Here is a 12,555-nt window from a genome sequence, read left to right on the forward strand (position 1 = left end):
CAGTGGTCACCACTTATCAAGGCCCGGAAGCCACTCAGGGATAAGGGTTATTGCAAGTACATTACGTTAGTGTGGAGATTTGATGAAGTGTTTACTTAAGGGGGCGGTTCATTGGGAATTTGTTAACATTGGACTTGAAGACATCCAAGTTGTAGTCAGGTGGGAAGCAGGCAGACGGAACAGAGTTCCACAGGCGTGCAGTTCTAAGAAAGAAGCTTTGTTCATGGAATCCACATTTTGATTTAGGCACAGATAAAGAGTGGGGGAAATTTTTCACAGTGGATTCAGCTATTTTCACACTTTTTTTTTTTTTTTTTTTTTTTTTACAAAGGAGTCACCACTTATCAAGGCCCAGAAACCACTCGAGGATTAGAGTTAATAAGTGTACAGTGGTCAATGGGACAGTGACGTAGTAATTGTTATTAGTGGAAATTTGATAAATTGGATTACTTAAGGGGAACGGCTCATCAAGAACTTGTTTACGTTGGACTTGAAGACGACCATATTATAGTCAGCCGGAAAGCACGCAAATGGAAAAGAGTTCCTCAGGTGTGCAGTTCTAAGAGAAAAAAAAGCTTTGTTTATGGAATCTACGTTTAGGTTTAGGCATGAATTAAGAGTGGGGGAAATTGTTGATAGTGGTTTTAGCTAGGCGAGTGTTTCTCGTGAAGGTTTGGCAAGGGGGGGGGCATAGATTGGAGTTCAGTTGAGCACTTGCCATGAAAATAGATCAGAGACAGGCTTACACCATCTCTTCTGTGAGATAGAGGTTGCAGGGAAGAGAAAAGGACATCTACGAGGCTATGTTAAAATTTTTCCTGGATATTTTTATATTTTCCATAAGAGTTCCACAAGCTATAATTTGGAGATCGCTGGTCTAATTGGATTGATAGGTGTAAATTAAAATCCTTGAAATTTAAAAGTTTTTTTTTTGGTCGCAATATTTTATTGTTTTTCTCTTCCTCTTGTAGGTTCGAGTCGAACATTTAAAAAATCCTGAGGATTACATTGCACCAATTTTGCAACGTGTCCGGATCGAATACATTCAGCGTACTTACAAAATTGACCAGTGGAAAGATCCAGAAGACTTTTTGGAGCAACTCGCGAAAAGATGTGGGAAACTGTTAAAGGTAAGCATTCATTTTAAAACGTAGACATGATGGGCCAACAGACAGAGCCTCTGATTTTAAAACGTAGACATGATGGGCCAACAGACAGAGCCTCTGATTTTAAAACGTAGACATGATGGGCCAACAGACAGAGCCTCTGATTTTAAAACGTAGACATGATGGGCCAACAGACAGAGCCTCTGATTTTAAAACGTAGACATGATGGGCCAACAGACAGAGCCTCTGATTTTAAAACGTAGACATGATGGGCCAACAGACAGAGCCTCTGATTTTAAAACGTAGACATGATGGGCCAACAGACAGAGCCTCTGATTTTAAAACGTAGACATGATGGGCCAACAGACAGAGCCTCTGATTTTAAAACGTAGACATGATGGGCCAACAGACAGAGCCTCTGATTTTAAAACGTAGACATGATGGGCCAACAGACAGAGCCTCTGATTTTAAAACGTAGACATGATGGGCCAACAGACAGAGCCTCTGATTTTAAAACGTAGACATGATGGGCCAACAGATAGAGCCTCTGATTTTAAAACGTAGACATGATGGGCCAACAGACAGAGCCTCTGATTTTAAGATGTGTCTATGTGATGCCCTCGTTTCATATGTGACGGTGTAAAGGTCGTCTACTTCTCTTTCTTAATAGGTGTCGTATCCAAGGCAATGGCAGAAAATGACCTTCAGTCTGTCGTGGAATGCAGCTGTAAATGGATGGGAACATTCAATGCTACTAAGACTGAGCTTCTTTCCTGTAATAATTACGAGAAACCTTTTCAACCACCGATTGCCATCACAAATAAAACACCCTACCTGAGGGCTCATTTTTCAAACTCTTAATTTAAACATTCACAGGGAACATGAATTGGAACAAATACATTGAGGACATTGCCAAGCGTGCTGCAAAGAAAGTGGGATCCCTATACCATGCTAGAAAATTATTCACACCAGAAAGTATCCCATATCTTTACAAAAACCACAATTCGCCCACGCATGGAGTTATCACAACTGGCCATCTACCACGAGTCTCTCCCGAATCTAATAAGTCTTGCACTATTGGTCAAGCTCCAACCTTTCTCTCATTGCCACAATACCGCATTCGTGTACCTTTTTTTTATAAGTACTTTAACAGAATGTGCTCTGATGAACTCGTAGTACTTGTTCCTCCTCGATGGGCATACACCAGACTAATCCGACAAGCAGCAAAATCCCACCCCTTCACTTCTACTCTAATAATTTCTTCCCTCAGATGGCCCTGTCGGTGGGGCATTAGAATACGCCGACTGCCCCCCTGCAGAGGGTAAAAGTCCCTCAATGGGGGTCCTGGATATGACCTTAAACTATATCCAGTGGTGAGGCCCCAGCTTGTGGGCTTTGGGGAGTGTGGAACCACCCTTTAATTACCATTGCTCCCAGGTCCACTCTAACCCGGAGTGGTAGTACCTGTTAGGGTCCCAACTATGGGTTAAATAGAAACCGACGTGAGAACAACGAATATATTATATTAAAAAAATTTTTCTTCAAAATCTTTGGTTTCGGCATTAAATAACCCGAAAAGGGTTGATATGCCGTAAAACAAAAACAACCAACCAACCAATCTTCCCTCTGACTATAATTCCTTCTCTATTTCTTACTTCCCTGACTGTATTAACCTGCAATGTGGTAATGTGCTTTGTGCAGGGTAAAAAAAGAGTAAAAAAAAAAAAAAAAAGAATCCAAGTTGACAAATAATAAAACCACATGAAACATAAGGGGTTACAATTTCAGATTGTGTCTAACAGGAGATGTGGGGAGTTGAGCAGCGAGACGTTTGTTCACATTACATCTACGCTTTTATTGCTTTGGGTTTACTTTTAGTGATTTTTACAAAGTCATGATAGAGGCTTTCAATTTGTCCATCTCCTTATGGGGGAAGAGAAAAGATCTCTGGAACAGGTCTGCGTACAGAAGTCAGGAAAGTGATTGGGAGACTATCAAAGCCCCCCCCCCCCCCGCCCCCCCTCTCCAAGTGTTAGAGGAAGAAAAAATAAAAGGAAATATAACAAAAGAAACAGGAAAACAGAAATCTGTCTGCTGGGTTAGACAAAAGAAGGTTGACCTGGGTCAAGGTGTAGGAATGATGGTAACAAAAGGCCGAAACAATCGATATAGATATATTTAGATTTAGTTTGTGGGTATTAGTTAATGACAGTAGGAGCAGTTTATGGATGTCAGAGTTCAGTAGTTGACAGTTTGAACTCCAAGGAAAACAGATCAGGACTCGGAGCAGATAGGGAAATAAATTTATCCACTGATTGAGAAACACATCTTCGACAGTAGATATAGATGTAGACTTTAGTGTCTATAGAATCACACACCTATCATCCAGCCAATATTTGTGACGTGCCGGAATCTGTATTTTCCTTTGAAGTTGTTTTATTTTTATGAACTCATGCATGCTCACTCCACCCGGCAACCCGCTGATACGTAAAAGATGACAACGCGGCCAGAACCAGAGAAGACGAAGGAATAATCCACAGTACACAACGTTGGCTTCAGCGAGTTGTCAAGTGGGCTCACGTGGTTATCTTACATGTCTACTCCTGTCTCTTTTTCTCTTTTACGACATATTTGCTTTCATATATGAAACCATTTTAAAATAACAAAAGAAAAAAATAGCAAATTTTTTTGTTTAAATTTTTTTTTTTTAATGTATTTACTATTCAAATCTTGTGCCAGACTCGATTGATAATCTTTTTTTTTATCATTTATTTTCAGGGTGGTGATCCTGACTTTAATAACATTTCCAAAATGGTCCTAAATGATTGGCAAAGAGGTCGCATTCCCTATTTTGTCAAACCTCCTCTTAAAGAGGTGAGTCTCTGGATGTTAAATACATTATTGTATAGTAGCTATCCCTACCATCATTACCAAGATGATGATATGGTGCCACATAAAAAGTTTAGAGAAAAATGACCCAAAATATATTAAAAGTATCTTTCTCTCTCTCTCTCTCTCTCTCTCCTGTTATACTTTCCCTTTCTTTTCCCATTTTTTCCTATGTTTTTTGTTTTATTTAAAGTAAGCGGATTAATTTTTTATTTTACTGTTTTTTAAAATTTAATTTTTAAAGTTAAATTTAATTATTACAATGACATTTATCATTAGTTGTTGGTTAAACCAAATTATCATAAACGTAAAATTTTGTCAGGTTAATTTCTCTTTTCTTTTTTTTACATGGGAGTCACAAATTTATCAAGGTTTGCAGGCCATTCAAGGGTAAAGGTTAATGAGTGTATGAAAGTTAATGTTGTTTTAATCTTTTATAATTAAAAAAATTGCGTATAAATATTTTTCAAAATTTCCAATCTTTTAACACCTGAGAATTTGTCAACAATTTGAAAATCTGAATTTACTTTCTATTCGACATGTTAAATGATTCCAAATTTGTTTTGAAGGTTCACATCGTAATACATTCTTTCTTTTTCAACTATTAACAAAAGATTAAAATGACTGATTTTTTACAAAGAAACAGAAATGCATTCTGGTGTATTTAATTTCTTTTTTAAATTACTGGTCCCCCTTGACAAAGAAGAGATTGGACCTAGTAATTCACTCCTGTTCATCTATTCGCACTTTCCTCAATAACCCTTGGATTTTTAAAAAAATTTTTACAAACATTAGTCACGGTGAAAATAAATTTTTTCCAGAATAGATTTTCCGGAATAACCCTGGTTGCTTCCCTAGGGAGCATTCTAGGGGTAAAATTGCCCCAAAATTGTCCGTCTGTTTTTTCGCACTTTTCTTAATAACCACACCTTGGATATTTTTAAAAAATTTTGCATAAACATTAGTCATGGTAAAAGTAAATTCTTGCCAGAACAGATTTTCCAGGATAACACTGAGGTTAACAAAAAAATTTATTAAATTAATTTTAACTATAAAACAAATCCTTTGTGAAAGTAAACAAACGAAAATCAAATGTATCAATCAAAAGTATTTTAACGGAAGAATAAATTAATTTAACTTAAATATAGAACTCGAAAGTGGAAAAGTAAATAATTAAATTAAAAAATATGAAATAAAAATAAGATGATATACAAAAAATTAAAAACTTAAAAATAAATTTAAATAATAATTAATATTCACTGAGATACGTAAATAACGAATTAGGATAAATGCAGTATGAAAGTTATCTTCATAATGAAAAGCTTGTTTGCAGTGTATGTTGGTTATTTGTTGTCGGTAGTTGTTCAAAATAATGTTTTTCCTATGTTTTTTTTAAAATGCAACAAAGACATAATTTTGTTGACTTGTTAGTTGAAAATGAAAGAATATTGTAATAATTTTCCTTTTGAAATGCAATAAACTATCAACTGAGGAGATTTCATTATTGCAATTTTGATAGCTATTATATATTGCACACACACACACACACACACACACACACACACACACATAATAGTACTGCTTACTGCATAATTACTATGAAGAGAAGATAAAATTCTTATATTTTCGTCAACTTCTCTCTCCGAGGGTTATTAAAACACTTTTAAAAATTCTTGTGAAATTTGCTAAAATTTTATTTGTTCGAAGATGTATGAACTTATAGGAGTCTTGCAATAATAAACCACAAATTTATTGTCAAAAGTGAAATGTAATTCTGTGTAAACTGCTTTGCTCCTTGCCATAATATGTAAATTTTTATCTTGAATGTACAGCCTCTTGATTTTTTTTTTTTTCAATTTGTGTATTCTAACGAATTTTTAGCCATTACATAAAATTTCAACTCGATAATAAAAAATTTAGATACAATGTGATCTAATGGGTTATCTTTCCTGTAAATCTTTATTTTGTTTAAATAAAGTTGTATTTGTTTTATGTTTTTTTTTCTAATTAGGGAGAAGAAGAGGGTGATACGAAAACGTCTGCGAACCAATCGACGCCCAGCCTCAAAGATTCCAAATCTACCGATGCTACCTCTCAGGGTTTTGTTCATAAAGTACAACAAGACTTTAATAAAATTCGTGTGGAACCTAATTTTGTGGCTGAAGATGTGAAAAAAATTAATCTTGAGGTTTCCAAGGATGGTTCTGACGTGGAACCATCTGACGATGAAGATGACGAAGAAGATACAAAAGATGAGGAAGAACCAGTGATCCCTATAAAGGAGAATGAGGATGCAGGCAATGATGATGCAGCAAAGAAATTTGTTGCATTAATGACGTCGTCAACAGATGATGTGGTAGAAAAGTCTACTGATGATGGGGAGAGGGTGTCAGAGGGTGATGAGAAATGCTTAAAAGACAATGCAAATAAGGAGGAAAGTAAACTTGATCAGAATCGTTCAGAAACGTCTTCTGGTGAAAAGAAAGTTTCTAAAACAGATGATATGAAGACGTCGACGTCAGAAAAGAGTGAAGAATCTGCTGCTTTAGACACAAAAGATAATTCTATAGTTTTATCGAAGAAAGAAGAATTACAGAGTTCAGAAAAGAATGAAAAATCTTCACCGAAAAAATTGCAAACCATTTCATCAGGAAGTGGGAAATTCCTTGTAATACCATCAAAGGAAGAAGAATCAGATGATGGTAAGTTTTCTTTTTTTTTTTTGGGGGGGGGGGGTTGTTTTCACTTTCATTCTTTTTTTTTCTTTCTTTCTTTTCTCTTTCTCTTCTCTTTTTTCTTTCTTTTCTCTTTTTTCTTTCTTTTCTCTTTTTCTCTCTCTTCTTTCTTTTCTCTTTTTCTCTTTCCTTCTTTTCTCTTTTTTCTTTCTTTTCTCTTCTCTTTTTCTCTTTCTTTTCTCTTTTTCTCTTTCTTTCTTTTCTCTTTTTTCTTTTTTTTCTCTTTCTTTCTCTTTATCTCTTTCTTTTCTTTTTCTCTTTCTCCTTTTTCTTTTTTCTCTTTCTCCTTTTTCTTTTTTCTCTTTTCTTTTCTATTTTTCTTTTTATTTCTTTTATTTTTTTTCTTCTTTTTCTTTTTCTCCATTTTTTCTTTCTTTTCTCTTTTCTCATCTCTATAAGATGATTTGTCTGTGTCGCTTACTCAGCAATGCTTAACTCTGATTTATTACATCATCACTTGATGCTTTTCACATAATCCATTTGCTATTAATTTAAAAAGTTGTTTTCACGGAATCCATTTGCTATTAATCCCACATTCCCAACTGGTATCTTGACTCCAAATTCCTCTTCCAAGTCAAATTTAAATTCCATTCTATAAAATTAACATTCCCGATACATATTTTCTAAACATTTTTGCATAAATATTTTTATCTTTAAAAATACCAAATTTGCCTCGACACATATTTTCTAAACATTCTATTTACCTAGCATCAACACCGATCATAATAATAATTGTTCAGGTCACTTGGCATCCCCTGGCAGTGCTCTATATAACATTTGGTCTAAAAAAATATGAAGGACCATCTATGCTTCCTATCTGCAAATTTCATAAAAGACGATACATTGTATATAATGAATCTGCAATAGTTATTTCTTTATAATTTTGTCTTTTTGAAATAAGCAATTATTTTTGTCCGTTGTGGGAAAATAAGGATAAACTAGTAGGACCTGTGGAAATTCCATGGTAGTTAAAATTTTTTAAAAACACATCTATCGATCCAGTAGATATCTCACTGCTGATGCAATTCTCTATCTATATAAGAGCCAGATACGTCCAAGGATGGAGTACTGTTGCCACATATGGGCAGGAGCTGCTAGAAAAGACTTGTCCTGCCTTGATAGGGTTCAAATAGACTTCATGGCCTGGTGGGAGATGTCCTTTTCTCTTCGCTGCAACCTCTGTCTCACAGAAGAGATGTTGCGAGTTTGTCTCTGCTTTATTGTTATTTTCATGGAAAGTGTTCGACTGAGCTTCAATCTATGGTCCCCCCTCGCCAAACTTTCACAAGAAACACTAGACTAACTGAAAACATTATCAATAATTTTCCCCACTCTTTATCTGTACCTAAACCTAAACATAGATTCCATGATCAAAGCTTCTTTCTTAGAACTGCACACCTGTGGAATTGTCTTCCATTTTCCTGCTTTCCAGCTGTCTATAATATGGTTGTCTTCAAGTCCAACGTGAACAAATTTCTAATGAGCCGTTCCACTTAAGTTAACAAATTAACTGAACTTCCATTACTATCGATTACTATATTGTCCTTTTGACTACTCTACACTCTTTAACCTTTATCCTTGAGTGGCCTATCGGCCTTGATAAGTGGTGATGTTTATGTAAAAAAAAAACAAAAAAAACACATAAATAAAATGAATAGAAAATAAAACAAATAACGATGAATTTAAAACAATTTTTTTTTAGTAAATTCTTTCTTAACCTTTTGAATCTAAAAAGAATTAATTTAAAACATTTACAATTTTTTTCAATGAAAATTCAACACACAACACATTGGGTTTTTTTTTTTTTTTTCTGAATAATGTTTTTATATAAATTTTTGTTTTCTGAATAATTTTTTATATAAATTATAGAGAAATGAATGTCAATTCACTTGCACATTTTTAAAATTTAAAATAAAGGTACTTGTACAGTTTAATCAAGACATTAAAAAATGAAAATATTGAAAAAAAGGTTCTATTGTACGTATTCATTATGGAACGAAGTTCTCCTAAAAAAAAAATTCACTTAATTTCATCAAGTAGTTTTTTTTTTTTTTTTTACAGCGAAAAAAACAATTTGTTATGATACCGAGCAAAAGGTTTCATTTTTAGGAAGAAAAGCTAGTATTAAAGATGGGGAGGGAGTGTCGGCGCTTTAACTGGAGTTATCTCCCCGTTGGCGTTTATAAAATCCGAACAAAAATTTTTTTAAATCCAATATGTCTGCCTTCAATGTGCTGTCATAAAAACATGTTTTTCTGCTGTAAAAAAAAAAACAAAAAAACTACTCGATCAAATTGAGTGAAATTTTTTTCGGAGATCTTCAGTTCAAAACGGATACGTACAATATAACCTTTTTTTCGATATTTTCATTTTTTAATGTCTTGATTAAACTGTACAAGTACCATAATAAAAAAAACTGTAATAAAAAACTTAACATGACTTTTTTAATTATAAAATCTTCTTAACATGACTTTTTTAATTATATAATAAAATAGACAATTTGAAACCGTAAATAGATAGCCATGTTTTTTTGTTTTTTTTTAAATTTTTGGAGAAGAAATAGTTTTAATGATGTTTTACTGATAAAGGGAGGTAATTCATTTCTTATTAATTAATGTTTACGATGATGATTGTTTTTTGTGATGGACAAGCAAATTAATATTTAGATTCTTTCCTTAACCATTTTCCTATTGCTTTTTTTTTTTTTTCTTTTTTTTTCTTTTTCTTTTTTTTTTCTTTTTTTTTTTTTTTTAATGCAATTTATTAGAAATTCTTTTGTATTTATATATTTTCACAGAAGAATTCATGTATAAATTGAAAGAACCAGTTTCTTCCTTCTCTGGGCTTAAAACGAAAACGCAGAATTCTCCCGTGAAAGAAGAGGAGAAAAAGAAACAGAAAAAACGAAGAAAGAGAAGACACGAAGACGATGACGAAGAGGAAGAAGTAAAACTGACGGCCAAACAGGTGAGTGAACTTTTCACAGCTTTATGTGAAAAGATATATAATATATTAAATAATATACATATATTATATTAATAATATATATAATCTTATAGTAATAATTATATATATATATATATATTATTATTATTTTTATTTTATGTAACTATTTTTAGTATTTACTTTGACAGTGCTCGATACATAAATAGGCTGACTGGGAAGCCATCAGATCTTATCAGAGATGCCCCATGGGGAAATATTTTTTCTCTTCCTGCTGAACAGTGCACAAACGAGACCACTGAATGGTTCAAAACTGCAATCGAAGCGCATGTTCCCATGTGGAAATTTTATAGCAAGCCCCACTTTCCCCATTGGTTTACTTCGACTTGCGCAACTGCCATTGCTCAAAGGCAGTATGCATATCGCAGATTTAACCGACATAAGTCCAGTTCAAACAGACAGAAGTACATAGAAGCTAGAAGTAACGTTTAGAAAGAAATAGCGACAGCTAAGAGAGAATTTATGGAAACCACTAAAAAACGCATTGAAGCACAAAAACTAGAAACTCGTGACTTCTAGAAAATCTACAACAATGTAGTAAATAATGGGCAATCAACAATTCCCCCATTAACCAACAATCACGAGGTTGTTTGCTCAGCAACCGAGAAGGCTAAAATGCTTGCCAGTCGGTTTGCCTCAAACTCCACACTGGACCCTTCCAACCACCCCCTACCTGAATTTGCTATGCGGACAGACGCCACGCTAGACGATCTGAAAATATCCCTGCTCAGGTGCATGCTATCATAAAAAACCTTGGCACTTCAAAAGCATGTGGACCCGATCTCATCCCAGCTGTGCTATTAAAAAAGTGCTCAGCCGAAGTAGCTCCAGTTCTCTCTAAACTCTACAACAAATGCCTTAATGAATCTTGCTTTCCAGGCTGTTGGAAAACTGTTTCTGTGGTACCAGTATTCAAGAATTCTGGCGAAAGAACTGAACCATTAAATTATCGCCCCATTAGCCTCCTCCCACTTTTTGCCAAAATATTTGAGACCTTAATTAACCATGCTCTAGTCCATCACCTTACAGATGCTAAACTTCTGACTGACCAACAATATGGATTTAGACAAGCCCGTTCTACAGCAGACATCCTAACTGTAATCTCTGAACGTATATACCATTCACTGGACAAAGCGGGGGAGGGCAGAGCGGTAGCTCTAGATATATCTAAGGCTTTTGACAGGGTATGGCATGAGGGTCTCCTCAGGAAAATTAGATCATACGGCATCACTGGTAGAATATTTAACATAATTAAATCCTTCTTAGATAAGAGAAAAATTCAGGTTGTCCTCGACGGTCGTACATCTAAACAATATGATATAAATGCGGGAGTGCCCCAGGAGTCTATCCTTGGACCTCTACTGTTCCTGATATTTATAAATGACCTCCCCGACAAAATTGCCTCTGAGATGGGTATATATGCTGATGACACCACACTTTATAACAGGCACGACAGGAAAACAAATGAACACATATCTAAAGAAATGGCAGAAACACTAGAGTATGACCTCCAATCTGTAGTGGAATGGGGACAAAAATGGATGATCACGTTCAATGCCGCCAAGACTAAACTAGTTTCATTCAATAATTACAAGAAACCTTCTTTACCACCTATAGCAATGGCCAACGACTCTTTATCTGAGAGTACATCTTTCAAACTCCTTGGCCTAATGTTCACAGGAAACATGAGTTGGAACAATTACATTGAAAGCATTGCCAGGGCCGCTGCAAGGAAGGTGGGCTCTCTCTACCGTGCTAGAAAACTACTAACACCCGAAAGTATCCTGTATCTCTGTAAGGCCACCATTCACCCATGTATGGAGTATGGCTGTCATATTTGGGCTGGTGCATCTGCTACTAGTCTCTCGCTCCTTGACAAGGTTCAAAAGAGAGTCGCAAATCTGATAGGCCCTGAACTGGCATCTCAGCTGCAGCCTCTGTCCCCTTGAGCCAAAAAAAAAAAAAAATGCCTGGATGCGTTTTTTTACTGTTTTGCTTATTCGTTTTGCTTTTTATTGAAACCGCTTCTCAAAATATTTATTCTTTTAATCATTTTTTAAACAAAAAGAAAAACCACCACACTATTTTCACACATTTTTAAAAAAAAATTTCTGGAATATTTTTTCACTTTCTATAAGAGCGTTGTAGGCCAAATTAAAGTTTTTGACTGGCCGTAGTTTGGAAACCGTTCATTTAGATAAAACTGGCAGGGAGACCTGACGTTGCCGAGGATTGAATGATGATCAACAAATGTTTCACACTATCATCGAAATCAGTGAAATTGCCCATTTTTCAATCAAATTGATTGATTGCTCTAGAGAAAATGAGAAAGCCCAAATTCGGAGAGTATTTGTTTATTTATACTGGACTGGTGGTTCGCAAGCGATTACAACTAACAGAAAAAAAAGAAGAAAAAAATTTCACTAAACGTTTTATGTTGGTCCTATAGAGACTAGCTACTTGGCATTGCGCAGAACTGCAGTGAAGTCATTTTAGTTTTTAATATTTATTAACACATTTTAAAACTTAAGGTAGACAACTCTCATTATATTCTTCAGTTTAAAAACCAATTAATCTCCTGCTTTGCTGATTTTTTTATTGTTAGGTAATAGGAATTGTCTTTTGTAAGTTTAGAAATATGAAAACAAATATCAACATAAAAAATGACTTCACTGCATTCCTGGTAATGCTTAGCAGAGATACGAGTGCAAGGCATAGTTTGAAATAAACAATGCGAATCACTTCTTTATTTATGTCGTTTATTTATTCATACTTCTTTATTTATGCCGTTTATTTATTCATACTTCTTTATTTATGCCGTT

At 34.7% G+C, this 12,555-nt stretch overlaps 1 protein-coding gene across 1 annotated transcript in view; it reads left to right on the plus strand.

Moving 5' to 3' along the window:
* LOC145296956 (uncharacterized) overlaps window positions 1-12,555 on the plus strand; it is a 57,511-nt gene that overhangs the window by 38,846 nt on the left and 6,110 nt on the right. The window contains exons 11-14 of the mRNA XM_080143179.1: window positions 972-1,130; window positions 3,885-3,980; window positions 6,007-6,697; window positions 9,528-9,697. Of these exons, the coding sequence (XP_079999305.1) occupies window positions 972-1,130; window positions 3,885-3,980; window positions 6,007-6,697; window positions 9,528-9,697 (1,116 nt within the window). The remainder of the gene's footprint in view (window positions 1-971; window positions 1,131-3,884; window positions 3,981-6,006; window positions 6,698-9,527; window positions 9,698-12,555) is intronic.

The sequence above is a fragment of the Euprymna scolopes genome, chromosome 17, assembly GCF_053919585.1.
Source record: "Euprymna scolopes isolate OS-2025 chromosome 17, ASM5391958v1, whole genome shotgun sequence".
NCBI lineage: Eukaryota > Metazoa > Mollusca > Cephalopoda > Sepiida > Sepiolidae > Euprymna > Euprymna scolopes.